Source organism: Sus scrofa, chromosome 4, assembly GCF_000003025.6.
Source record: "Sus scrofa isolate TJ Tabasco breed Duroc chromosome 4, Sscrofa11.1, whole genome shotgun sequence".
Taxonomy (NCBI): Eukaryota; Metazoa; Chordata; class Mammalia; order Artiodactyla; family Suidae; genus Sus; species Sus scrofa.
Window position 1 is genome coordinate 1,335,807 of NC_010446.5, and position 12,822 is coordinate 1,348,628.

The window sequence follows — 12,822 nt, forward strand, 5'->3', positions numbered from 1 at the left end:
GCTGGGACATCTCATGACACAAAGAGCCCCGCCCTTGGCCTGCAAGGAAAAAGCTCTCGGAGCCTCTCCAGGGCCGTCTCCCCTGCTCCCCCGTCACCCAGACGTCACAGAAGTCCAGACACAGACCCGAGCCGTGAACATGCAGACGCGCTGACCCCCAGGCACAGTCCCCCGGTACCCTCCCTGTCCACTGGACTCGTCTCCTGTTACAGGGCCCCTCTGCACACCCCGCTCCATCCCAGCCACCTGCCACCCCCCCTGGGTGTGTACAGTTAAGAAACCACTTCTCCTTCCTCCCCCACTGTCACAACAGATGCCGCGCAGCAGATGCCACCCCGAAAGGCTGCGAGAAAATGTCAGGTGTAACAAGGAGCTCTAACAGGATGTGTGCTGGGGGATGAGAAGTGAGACTGTCCGGGGAGCAGTCGGTGCCGAGAGGGCTCTGCAGGAAGAAGAAGCGGGAACCAGCAGGCAGTGACAGGGACGTCCTGCCGTGGGTAGACTCTGGCACCTCCAGCTGCCGCCGGCAGAGCAGGTCTCTCATCGCCCCCAGGGAGAAGCAGGAGCAGGGCCTGGGGTGCCGCAGGCCCCAGGACTGGCCCTGGAGCCTGGCTCACATGCGCGGGGCCGGAATGCAGGGCCAGGTCAGGCCCCGCACGGAGCTCTGTGCCCGTGTGTTGAAAGAAAGGCAGTTAATGGCGCCTGGAGACAGAACCCAGGTTTCAGAGGAAGGCCGGCCGGCTCCACTCTAATGGGGGCCTCTAGTTCTAAGCTGGGAGCATCAGGTCAGGCTGGCTTTGTGAGAGGGCCTCCCTGGCTGCAGACTGGGTTGGCGGCCAGGGAGCCCCCAGGAAGCTCTTTCTTATGCCCGCTTGGACTGAGGGTTGGCCCAGGCCGGCAGAGCCACACTCGAGAGCCCTCTGCTCCCAGAGGAGGTAGAGTCTTGAGTCTGCAGATGCTCGCAGGGCCCAGATGCCCTGCTGGGCGGCTCTGTGGTCCACAACCACTGCCCAGAAGCCCCCTCTCCCAACTCGCCGGCGCTCCTCCTGCCACCACGCCATCCCCACCCATGGGGGACAAGAGCCTGGCCCCTGCGGACCTGCCGAAGCCATCCTCCCACCCCCTCGCCGCCCTCACCCCACTCTGCAGCAGAGGTGCCTGGCGTGCCCCTCGGCCTCCGCCGACGCACCCCTCCGCTCTGCTCCGCCCCAAACGTGTTTGGCCACCCCTGCTCAGCCTGGCCCGGCGGTCCTGCGACGTCCCCGCCCGGGCCGGCTGGACAGATGCGCGACCAGGGTGGGCCGGGAGCGGTGGGCTCCACGCCGAGGGGAGGGGCCGGAGGGCGGGGCCTGCGACAAGCCCCTCCCCCGCGCGCCGCCGCCGCCTCGCAGACCTGGACTGCGGGCTGCCGCGGGCGCGGGCGCGGGCTGGGCAGCGCCGCCAGGCGGGGGACCTGGGTCCGCCGGCGGTAAGTCGGAGCCTGGGCCGGGCGGCGGTGGTGCGGGGAAGGGGATCTGCCCAGGGAGGACGGAGAGCGGGCGAGGGGGGCGCCTGGGAGGCAGGAGAGGCCTGCGGGAGGCTGGAGGTCGAGGCTGCGGGTGTCCGGGCCCCCGGGCGCCTCGCCTCGGCTCCGTCTCTCCCCCACCCCCGATCCCACCCCCCCCCCGCGCCCCCGGCCCTCCGCCTGGATTCCAAAGGTCTGGGGCGGGAGCGGGGCGCGGGGCGCGCGGATTGCAGCCCCGGCGCCTTCCCGGCCTGGGGAGCCCAGGGCTGCGCAGGCACTGGGGGCCCATCGCCCAACTCCAGGTTCCTCCGACCCCTCCCGTGGGGACTGGGGACCGCAGCCTTCTTGACCTGAGGAGGGGGCTGGGATCTTGGCGGTCTGGGAGGAAGTGGGGAATTAACCGCCTGGCCGTCACCATGGGGACGGGAGCCTGCCCCGGGAAGAGGCGAACGCACCTGCTTTGGCATAGGTTTGTGCAAGTATTCGCGGTGCCTAGGAGCCCAGGTACCACGCGCTGGGCCACCCGGTCCCATGTCATCCTGGGCGTCCAGGCTCGGACCGGCTTGCGGGCCCAGAGTCACCGAATGCCTGACTCTCCCAGAAATCAGCTCCGTGAGCTTGGGGGAGGGGTGTAGAGTCGGGTCTGGGATGCCCTCCCCCCTACAGCAGCTGGCTCCCTTCGGGGCTCCCCTCCCCTGACCCTGCTGATGCGAAGCCACTCTGTCCAGTGTATTCACATCAAGAGAGCTGCCGGTGGCGGGCGCCTGGCAGGCAGGGGATGCTGGTGGCGACAGTGGCTCTGCACACCAGGGCTTTCTTCAGCAGAGCACAGGGCTCCTCCTGCCTAGCCTCACTTTCCGGAGGAGGAAACCCAGGCTCCTCCCTGCCTGAACTGCCTGCATCTGGGGGATGGGCCACAGCTGGGCTTGGCGCTGTCTTGACACCTGAAGTTCCTGCTCCCAACTGCAGGCCCGCAGCCCAGGCCCAGACTGGGCGGGAGAGACCCGAGGCACCTTCTCGGCCTGTGCCAGCCCCTCGCCAAATCTGTTCTGCTCCCTAGCATTTTCCTTCTCCCAGCACCTGGGAGCTAGCACCCCCCACCCACCCACCCCGAGTGTCCTTCCCCCGCCCACAGCTGTCTCCAGCAGAAGGCTCCAGCCAGCTCCTCCCACCCGGCGCCTCCTGCAAGACAGAACCAGAACCCCAGCTGGTCACATCCAAAGCGCTTTCTCCACCCACGGCCAACGGCCTCTGTCCAAGGCAGCCCCACGCATTCACACCCACCTGGTTGAGTCACAGCCACCTGGCTGCCTCCCTGTGCCACTAGTGTGACTGGTAGCACATCGGTGGGTCTCCCTGAGCCTCCTCCGACCCACAAAATGGGGGCCTAGCAGATACCTCTGGGGTCATCGTCCTCAGCATTAGGTGACACGGAATGGGAGAGCCCCTCGACCCCAGCCCTGTTCTGGGTCCCTGTGCTGGGTCGGAGCGGGTCAGCTAACATGACTTTTCAATCAGTAGAAACCCTAGGGGGCCAGGTGAGAATTCCAGGCTTGCGGCACAAGGAAGTGAAAGTGAGAAACAAGTGCCCTCCCTGCTGCCCAGAGGAGCTGCCTGAGTCATTAAATGGGGTGACAACAGGGCGGCCCTAGTTGAGGTGCCTGGCCTTGCCCCCTCGGCGGTGCGGTGCGGTGCAGAATCCCGCCCAGCACCCTGCTCTGGCTCCTGGCCCCTCAGAAAAGTAGATTCTCTGTGGCTTTTTAATCTTACGGCCCCACCGGTGCAGGGGCACGCGTATTTCTAGTCACCTACAATAGTGGTTTTGTATCTTTGTTGCTTAAGGGGCTATTTGTCCAGGTGGAAACACGCCGGTGGGGGATCCAAGGTCCCAGCCTATCCCCGCCCCCCGCCGCCCCTGCAGGGCCCCCTCCCTTGGCTTCCCTTTCTGGGCGAACCTTAATGATTTCTCCCGTCTGGCCTCCAGTGTCGTCCCCCTCGCCCCCATCCCCAAGCAGCAGGGGAGGGGTCTCGGGGAAGGGTCTCATCCAGGAGTCTGCACAGAGCGAGGGGGGTTAGGAATGGAGCAGAAGGACCCTCTCCTCTGGCTCTGCTGTTGGAAGCTGGCCGCTCCCGCCCCCATGAACAAAATGGGGACATTGGGCCTGGGGGCCAGGGGCTCGGACCCCACTGGGGATCCTGGGGCCCTGCCCTGGCCCCGGGGCCCTGGACCGGGGTGGCGAGCCCCGGCCTCCAGCGAGCTGTCTTTCTAGAGCAGGGCTGACTTCTTTGCCTTCGTGAGACCCCGACGGGACACCTGTCCCCCCAGAATGAAGGTCCTCCTGCCGGTGCTGCTGGCTGCCCTCCTGGGTGTGGAGCGAGGTGAGGTGCCCTGGGCCCCGGCTTTGGGCAGGCCGTGCCCCTCCAGACCCCCAGCTTTCCCCCTTCTCTGCTGAACGGTGCCCATGTCACTCGCTCTGTGCCACCTAAAGGGTCCCTCTCCTGCGGTTAACACACACCCCCCCGGCATTGCTCCCCCGGCAACACACACACTCCGGAGGCCTCCTCGCTGCCCAGCACTTTATCATTGCGTGTGCGACATCACTGGAGCCCTCCAGGGCCAGGGTCTGGTGTCACTGTCCTTCGGGGTCACGAGCCTGGGCCTGGCATACCCTCGTCGCTCAGTCGTTGCCTGCCCAGGATTGGGTGTCGTGTGCCTCTGGTTGGGGCTGGGAGGGGACTCAGGAAGACTTCGGGGCACAACGCGGGCGTCTCTCCTTCTGCAGCCCACTCCCTGGTGTGCTTCTCTTGCACGAATAAGAACAGCAATTTTTACTGCCTGAAGCCCACCATCTGCTCCGATTCGGACAACTACTGCGTGACCGTCTCTGCATCTGCTGGCATTGGTGAGCAGGGGTGAGGGCAGCTGGCCGGCCCCCGTGACAGCCCTGCCCCCCCGCCCCTCCACTCACACCCCGTTTTCCTGTGCAGGGAACGTGGTGGACTTTGGCTACACCCTGAACAAGGGCTGCTCCCCGATCTGTCCTGGCCCCAGTGTCAACCTCGGTGTGGCGTCCGTAGGCACCCACTGCTGCCAGAGCTTTCTGTGCAACATCAGCGCGGCCGACGGCGGGCTGCGGGCCAGCGCCGCCGTGCTGGGCCTCGGGCTCCTGCTCAGCCTGCTGTCGGCTCTGCTGCGGTTTGGCCCCTGACCCCTTCTCTGTGCCTGGCCCCGACTCCCAAAGCTCAGGAAGAAAGGAACGCCCAGCCCCTCGAGACCCCAGAGGATCCTGACGCCGACTCCTCACCCTGCTGCTCCCACCCCCTCAGCCCTGGGACCCACGGGCAGCCCGCCCCCTGCACCTGCACCTGCCAGCCCCCCGACTTGGTGTGTGTGTCAGCCTCCCTTGGGGGGACCTGGGAACGGAGACTGAGGGTCCTGGAGTCAGAACTGAGTCCCTGCTCCTGTGTGCCCCCAGGTATGGAAGATGGGCTGTGTGGACAGGCGTGCGGCCCGTGTGCCCTGCCAGGCGTGTGTGAGGGAAGGTGTGGACATAAGTGTCAGGAGCCCAGCGTCAGCAGTCCCCGGGGCCCCAGGTGCCCGCACAGCCCTGTCCCCCAGTCTCTGCGCAGCTCATTTGGCTCAGAGCTCAGCCCTCTGGGAGGCCCAGGCTCCACCGTCCCAGGTCTAGGCTGCTGACCCAGGAATTCGCGCCCACCCCTGACCCGCTGCAGCCCCTGCCCCACCCCCCTGGGTCCTCCTGCTGCTTTGGTGCCTCAAATAAACATGGATGTTCCCACCTTTTCCTGCCTGGGTGTGACTTCCTGTGGCCCCCCCTTGATTGGACCTGCCCCTTCCAGCTTGGTCCTGATGGGGGGAGGCCGGTGGAGTCGGGGTCCCATAGGAGGCGGTGGGGAAGAGGGTGGTCGAGTCCACAGCCAGTTGCCCTCGGCGGACGGGGTCACTTGGGCCGTGGCTGGTGGGCCAGGAGCCGTGAAAGGAGGGCTGTAGCTGGCCTGCCCCCAGGGCGATGGGAGGGCCATTTTGTCACTGTGGAAGCTCAGGTTCTGGCCGGGATCCTGGACCTTGGTGGCGGGGGCAGGTGAGCAACCGTGCATAGGACGAGCCCCGTGACACGCACGCACGCACGCTTTGTCCTCATCGTCCTCGCCACCAAGGAGGGCGCCAGCCAGTACACGTGGTCGCACACCGAAGCAGTGAAACAGCCTGAGGGAGGGCCAGCCCCAGGCAGGCGGGGTGGGAGGAGGGCCCCCCGGGAGATCGGGGTGACCCCGCAGGATGGTGAGGGAAAGGAGGCCGGGGCCCGGCCAGCAGCCTGTGGGAGGACCCGGAAGCACATCGGAAGCACATCGGGGCAGTCTGGTTGAGACTCGCGGGGTGGTGAAAATGGGATTCATCTGAGTCGGTCCAACCAGCCTAAAGTGATAGGGACAGGGTCAAGGGGCGAAGCAGGGGACTAAATGATTGATCTCTCTTGGGGATCATATATGGAAAAAAACATATGGGCAAGCCCGGGAAGTCCGTGCTCCCTCAGGAGAGCAGGCTTGCTTAGCAGAAGCATGAGACAGGCCCCATGACAGCCAGACGCGGGGAGCGGTGGACAGAAACTGCTGGCCTGGGCCGGGCGGAATCGCAGCTGCCCACCCGAGGTGTCTCCCGCCGGGACACCCCGATGAGGAACGTGGTGTTGCCCCGAGAGCTGAAGGGGCTCCGGAGGGGCCGGTGGGGGGAGGAGACGGCCGAGCTCCCAGAACTCTCGGGGCCGGGCCCTCTTGCCCATCTGGGCTCTGACCGTGGGGCTGTCGCCTTCGCAGGTTCCTCCCTCCCTTGTCGCCGCTCGCATCTCGCAGCGTCCTGGGCTGACGAGCGCCTTGCTGCCGGTCACTCCGTCTCCTCGCAATTCTTTCTGGGCCCGGACAGAAGACCCTCTGCTCTGCGGGGTCCCGAAGCACGTCCTGCGGTTTCAAAAGCAAGGGGAAGAGTTCAAGGGCACGAGGTCAGAGGCCCCGATGAAGCCCGGCTCCCGTGCGGTTCTGAGTCCTGCAACAGCGCTGCACGCCCTGCACTCCCAGGAGGGCTGAGCTGCAAGACCCGCCGCAGTCACCCGGCAGCTGGGTCCCGAGGCGACCTCGGGACGGGGACCCACAGGAGGAAGCGTTCTGTTTTGGACCTGGGCCCCTGGATGGCCAAAATGTTATCTAAGGAAGACTTTCAATGACCCAGGATTCTAGCTTCTTCCCCAAGGTAGAAAGCGCGAAAATGACGAACTTAAGGCGTCCGGTTGGGGGTGTGTGTGATTAGCAGTAACTTTTTACCAAGATGTGCCCCTGAGTGCGTGTGTCCCAGCAAACACTTCACAGGTCTCCTGGCCCCTCTCCTAACGCTACTGAGAGGTGGTTCCCCAGCTGGTCTTTATTTTTATTTTTTATTTTTTTGGTCTTTTTAGGGCTACACCCATGGCATATGGAGGTTCCAGGCTAGGGGTTGAATCGGAGCTGAAGCCGCCGGCCTACACCGCAGCCACGGCAATGCCAGATCCGAGCCAGATCTGTGACCTCCACCACAGCTCGTGGTGATGCCAGATCCCCAACCCACTGACCGAGGCCAGGGATTGAACCCATATCCTCATGGATGCTGGTGGTGTTCGTTAACCAATGAGCCACAACAGGAACTCCCCCAGGCTACTAAAGTTCCCCCTATAATTGAAACTCACTGTGTAATCAGATAGATTGGGGGGGGTCCCCGGAGAAGGAGAACCAGGCGTGGCTTTCTTGCCCTAAGAGAAGCCATTTTGGCCTGAGCCACTTTACGACCTGCGCCTGGCCACAGTGCTCGGCCTCGAACAAGTCTCAGGAATCATGCTCTTCAGGCAGGTGAGGGTGCAGGGGCGGAGGAGAAGCAGTCGGACACGGGTGCAGGGATAGAGGCCTGGTTCCTCCTGGAGGGAAGTCCTTCCTACCAGCCCTCTGAGTTCTGCCGGAGCCAAGGCCCCGCCCCCGCTCTGGACCCTCCTAACGCAACCTACCAGCTAAAGCTTGGACGCTGTCAAGCGTTGCCCCAGTTCTGTGCTGAATTCTCCTCTCCTGCAGCCACTTGGTGAATGTGCGTGTCCCGTTCCCTTAAAAGTCCCCCGGCTCTGCTGGCCGGCAGACCCCGCTCCGGGGGAGCTCTCCCCGTGTTCTGCGTACTCGCCGCAACTACAGGCGGTCCTTCGCCGGTGGTCTCTTCGTCTTGGCCTCGGGCACGTCTTTTGGCTCAACCCCCCCAAGAAGTGAACCCCGTTTTCAGGTAACAGCTGCTTTCATGTTGTGTATTTTGTTTGTTTTGTTTTTTTCCGGACAGCTCCCGCTTTGGATGCATTCCCTGTGTTTTTCACGCAAAAGAAATGGCAAAGGGTCTTCGCTAGAAGGACCGAGAGCAGCAGGGCCGGGCAGCCATGGAGCCAAGGCGGGAGGAAGATGCGTCGGTGGCCTTGGCCATCAGTCAGGGCTCTGGATTGGACTCTGGGGACCCTGGGAGCCACGGGGCAAGAGGCAGCGGCAGGACAGCCAAGCGACAAACTCTCTTGCCCCGTGGCTCCCAGGCTCACTATTTTCCAGGTGAAGTTAGTCTCTTACTACTAGTCCTACAACGATGCTGAGAGGTGGGTGTTGAAACTGGGGCTCGGGGGTGAAGCTATTGGCCTTGCCCTACTGGGTAACCCCCTGGTGGGGGCAGACCTGCGGGGGAGGCTGGTGGTCCCGATTCCTGCTGCCCCTCCCTGGGGTGAGGGAGGCTGGGCGGGGGAGGGGTGGGAGGAGGAGCCCAGGGCTCTTGGGTTTCCTTTTCCTACAGCCTGGCGGAGGGCGGTGGTGGTGGTGGTGGTGGGGGAAACATCAAAGGTGGAGGGGAGGGGAGCGGAGAGGAAATGGTTTCTCGGCTCCGCCTGAGACTCAATTCTCCAGGCATCAGCCGAGGCCGCAGGGAGGTCCCGCCCAGCCTCGGGCAGAAAGGGGTTCGAGAGTCCGGCCATAGCCCAGGTCTCAGGCCAGTGAGGGTCTTGGGCTTTGCACAGGAAAGAATCGAGAGCAAGCTGAGGTACCGTGACAGCAGATTAATTCGGGGAGGTCTTCACTCCACACCCAGTGGGTGGGCCGTAGAGCAGCCCCAGGCTGGGGGAGGTGAGCTTTTCTTGGGCTGGGGCGTGTCTCAGGCTAATTGGTGGGAGGCTTAGTCCACCTATTTCCCCGGAGGGCTGGGGGGTTGCCCGGAACTGGGTCACCGCCTGCCGCCCAGAGCCGACTCGTGGGCGTGCGGTTGAGTGGTGCGAACTGGGGTTTGGCACCTGCCGCAGCCTCTGCATGGGGTAGAACAGGAGTGGAGCTCAGCGGGGAGACCAGGAGGGAGGCGCTCTGTGCGCTGGGAAAACTGGCAGAACAGGTCTGCAGAGAGCTAGATATTTTCAAGAGAAGAGTTTATGAGCCCAGTTCTTGCATCTCCTCATATCCAGAAAAACGCTAAACTCCGCCCCTTCCTGACACCAGCAGGAAACTCCTGTAAGACGCAAGCCTGGCAGCAGGCGCCTCCCCTCCCGCCTGGGGACGTGGGTGCTGCTGCGCCCCTTTCCCCGGGCGGGTATCCCCTTTGGGGTTTTCCCTTTGGGAACACCTGGGCTGTGGATGGTGGCAAAACGAAGACGTCGTGGGCCCCTGTGGGAACAGCCACGACCAAAGGGGGGCCAGTGAGCTCCGAGGGAGCACGGGGAAGCACAGCAAAGGAGAGATTCCTACAAGCCCAGACCTTGGTTTTCTGGAGGTCCCGTTGCGGCGCAGCGGAAATGAATCCAACTGGGAACCGTGAGGTTGTGGGTTTGATCCCTGGCCTCGCTCAGGGGTTTCAGGATCCGGAGTTGCTGTGAGCTGTGGTGTAGGTCGCAGATGTGGCTCGGATGATGTGGCTTGGATCTGGCATTGCTGTGGCTGTGGTGTCGGCCGGCGGCTACAGCTCCAATTCGACCCCTAGCCTGGGAACCTCCATGTGGCGCGGGTGTGGCCCTAAAAAGACCAAAAGATAAAGAGAAAGAAAAAAGAGACGGTTTTCTGTACATCTTCTGTTCCTACCACCTCCCCACTGTTGCCAAAACTCACACATCCTAGCTCCCCCCTCGCTTCCCAGAAGAGGTTTCTTGGGGCTCCCTGAGATGCTGTTTCCTGGGCTTAAGTCCTAATTTCACCCCAAACAAAACTTGGCTGTGAACCTTCAGGTTGTGTTGTTTTAGTCGACAGCTGCTCAGTGGACACACAAGCCTCGAGGCCCTGGAAGGCGCACCTTCTGCCATCTCGGGCCTGGTAGGTTTTAACCAGTCGTCAAGTCGTGTATCCTCAGTGGCTGTGTCATTCTTTGAAGGGTGTGCCCTGCCCCCTTCCTTCCTGTTGTCACACAGGCAGACGTGAGCAGAGAAGGGGGACATGGGGCCAGATGACAGGAAACCAATCATCATTGCTGTCGACTTGAAAAAAGCATACAACCTCAACCATGGTTTAAAAAATTAAAACTTGAAAGTCGACAGTTCGGTTCTCTTTGGGGTGAAGCGGGAGCTAGGACATATGGGTTTCTGCAACAAAGAGCAGGTAGCAGGAACAAAAGAGTCACAGACAACCGGAGTTACAGAAAGCCGGTTTCTGTGGTTAGAAGTCAGGTCGGGGCCTCCTGGAGCCCCGCCTTTGAGGCGCACCCCAGCTGGGGGTCGTCTTTTGTTGGTGTCCTGTGCTCCCTCGGGGCTCCCGGCCCACCCCTGGGAGTGGCCCTTCTCACGGGTGACCACCGCGACGTCTTTTCTTTTGCCCACTTAGCTGCAGCCCAGGAGGCCAGATGGCAGAGCTGGCCGACTTTTTGCCCCCACGAGGAGAGGGGACAACAGGACGTGACGCAGGTGAAGAGGGAGGTGCCTGCGGCCAGGCTGGCCTCACAGGGGTCTGCTGCTGGTGGCGGGACGGTCACTACTCGCCACAGGCAGCTGTCATCGTGAAGGATCTTAGTGTTTTTCTAGATGTGAGTGTAAGGTTTGCCGAGGGAGGCACACGCGCAAGGCCACGTGGGTAAACCTGAGAGATTCAGGAAGGCCGCAGACGGGGACAGGCTGAGCTCCAGGTGGCGCCAGCCCCGACCGTGAGGCGGTTCTGTGGTGGGAATCTGAGGCTGGAGTTCCTGGCAGAATGTGAGGCAGGAACAATGAAGAAGGGGAGGGGAGGCTCCAGGGAGGGGTAGGGGGTCGGGTCCATGACAGGGGCAGTTCAGCCCTGTGGGAGGGTAATCTACGGCGGCCCTTGTTTCCTGCAGGCCAAGGGGAGCCTCCACGTTCCGGGAGAGGTGTCCCCAGCTGGTCTCCAGGGTCAGCGGCCACATTTGATTGGGGGGGGGGGTCTGTCTCCGTCCTCCTGGGAACCTATCAGTTCCAGGATATTTTTTCGCACTTGTGAATTGCTGTTGAATGTTATCAAGTGGTTTTCCTGTAGACTCAACACAATCACGTGATTTTCCCTCTGAAGCCTGTCCTTAAGGGGAAATACATGGGCTGTTTTCAGGATCTACTGAAAATGAGAGTTCCATGCTGGCTCAGCGGGTTAAGGATCAGGCGTTGTCACTGCTGTGGCACAGGTTTGATCCCTGGCCGGGAACTTCCCTGTGCCACAGGCACAACCAAAATACAGACAGAGGAGTTCCCGTCGTGGCGCAGTGGTTAACGAATCCGACTAGGAACCATGAGGTTGCGGGTTCGGTCCCTGCCCTTGCTCAGTGGGTTAACGATCCGGCGTTGCCGTGAGCTGTGGTGTAGGTTGCAGACACGGCTCGGATCCCTCCTTGCTGTGGCTCTGGTGAAGGCCAGTGGCTATAGCTCCGATCGACCCCTAGCCTGGGAACCTCCATCTGCCGCGGGAGCGGCCCAAAGAAATAGCAAAAAGACAAAAAAAAAAAAAAAAAAAACCAAAAACAAAACAAAAACAAAAACAAAAACAAAATACAGACAGAATCCTGAACACGCCCCGCATGCCTAGAATATACCTCGTTTGGTCATAGGATGTGATTTTTAAAAATACATCGCTGAATTCTATTTGCTAATTTTTTAAACTGTTCATGAGCGGCATTGATCTGTAGTTTTGCGCGTGTGTGTGTGAGCTTGTGTGGGGTGTGTGGCGTGTGAGTGTGTGAGCACAAGCTCGTGCTATCTTGTGGGTACGAGCCTCCTGCCGGTCACCGACCCCAGCCCTGCGGCTTCCAAGAGGGCAGGACACTCGGATACAGTTGGGAGCACGGCCACTGGGGCTGCTGGAGGGACAAGACTGCCAGACCGGGGAGTGGGGGGGCAGAGCCTGTCCTGGGAGTGAGAAGAGGGAAGGGACAGGATGAGGGGCAGAAACAGGCAGAAGACAGAGAAGCAAAGAGGTGAGGGTGACAGGAGGCAGGCTTTTGCCACCAGGGGGCTGAGGAAACAAGAGTAAAAATAACAGCAACAATAATAATAGTAAAACCATGAACACAGCACCGACCAGGCCAGGCCCTGTTCTAAGCCCTCGCAAATAACTACACTTCCTCCCAGCAGCCCCTCGGAGCCATGCTGCCGCTCCTCCCTCTGTGCAGGATTTGGGCAGTGGTATCACGCCCCACACAGTCCTTCCCCTGCTGGCGAGGGATGGACGCTCTGTGTGAGTTAGAACCCTGGGGTGGGACCTGACCTGGGGAGGGTGGTGCCGCAGGAACACAGGGGTGCTTTGCAGGAGCCAGGGGTGGGGGGTGCTACTGCTTCAGGGCGCCCCCTTGCCGCCAGCAGCCCACTGGCATCCACGCAGAACGGGGCTGAGCCTGGACAGGCTGACAGCAGCCGCAGCCTGGCCTTTCCCCACAGCCCCGGGCATCCCAAGTCTGGCTGGCATTCCCAGTCCCAGTGTCCCAGGGCGAGTGCTCCCAGCAATGATGGGGGGCCCGGGCAGGAGGCTGGTCTGAGCAGCCCTGCTGGCTACGAACCTCCGGAGTCCTGGCTGGTTCTGCCTGTGGAACTGTGTAGAGGGCTGTGATGAGCTGGCTTGTTGCAGTGATTCAGGGCCTAGGGTGTCTGTCACTGTCACCACAATGAAAAGCCTTGGTGCCAACTGCTTGGTCAGGTCAGCCACCTGGGCAGGCCTGGGCGGCACCTGTGGTCCAGAGCAAGCCGCGGAGCCCAGTCCCGGGGCTGGTGCCAGGATGCCATGCTGGGAGCCCCAATGCTGGAGCTCCCAGCTAGGAGCAGGTGTCTGCCTCACCTGAAGAGGGTTCAGGTCCAGAA

The 12,822-nt window shown here is 62.2% G+C and overlaps 1 protein-coding gene across 6 annotated transcripts; it reads left to right on the forward strand.

The window, feature by feature from the left end:
• LY6E (lymphocyte antigen 6 family member E) lies at window positions 306-5,306 on the forward strand. Of its 6 annotated transcripts, XR_002343041.1 has the most exons (5): window positions 1,259-1,468; window positions 3,775-3,883; window positions 4,288-4,407; window positions 4,493-4,889; window positions 4,981-5,306. XR_002343041.1 is itself a non-coding variant. In XM_021088769.1 (4 exons), exons 2-4 carry the CDS (start codon window positions 3,832-3,834, stop codon window positions 4,711-4,713), a joined length of 393 nt encoding a protein of 130 aa, XP_020944428.1. In that variant the 5' UTR covers window positions 306-535; window positions 3,780-3,831; the 3' UTR covers window positions 4,714-5,306. The 6 variants fall into 6 exon arrangements, 5 of the variants coding, with proteins under 5 accessions (XP_020944428.1, XP_020944424.1, XP_020944425.1 ...); XM_021088769.1 differs by lacking the exon at window positions 1,259-1,468 and adding an exon at window positions 306-535 and having other exon boundaries at window positions 3,780-3,883; window positions 4,493-5,306; XM_021088765.1 differs by having other exon boundaries at window positions 4,493-5,306.

What these genes read in the sequence shown, in the direction of transcription:
- LY6E (XM_021088767.1), top strand. Translation starts at nt 1,921, where the DNA reads ATGGGGACGGGAGCCTGCCCCGGGAAGAGGCGAACGCACCTGCTTTGG. An exon ending in ACGCACCTGCTTTGGCATAG is followed by an intron (nt 1,974 to 3,779) that starts GTTTGTGCAAGT and finishes TTTCTAGAGCAG; the next exon opens with GGCTGACTTCTTTGCCTTCG. An exon ending in CCTCCTGGGTGTGGAGCGAG is followed by an intron (nt 3,884 to 4,287) that starts GTGAGGTGCCCT and finishes CTCCTTCTGCAG; the next exon opens with CCCACTCCCTGGTGTGCTTC.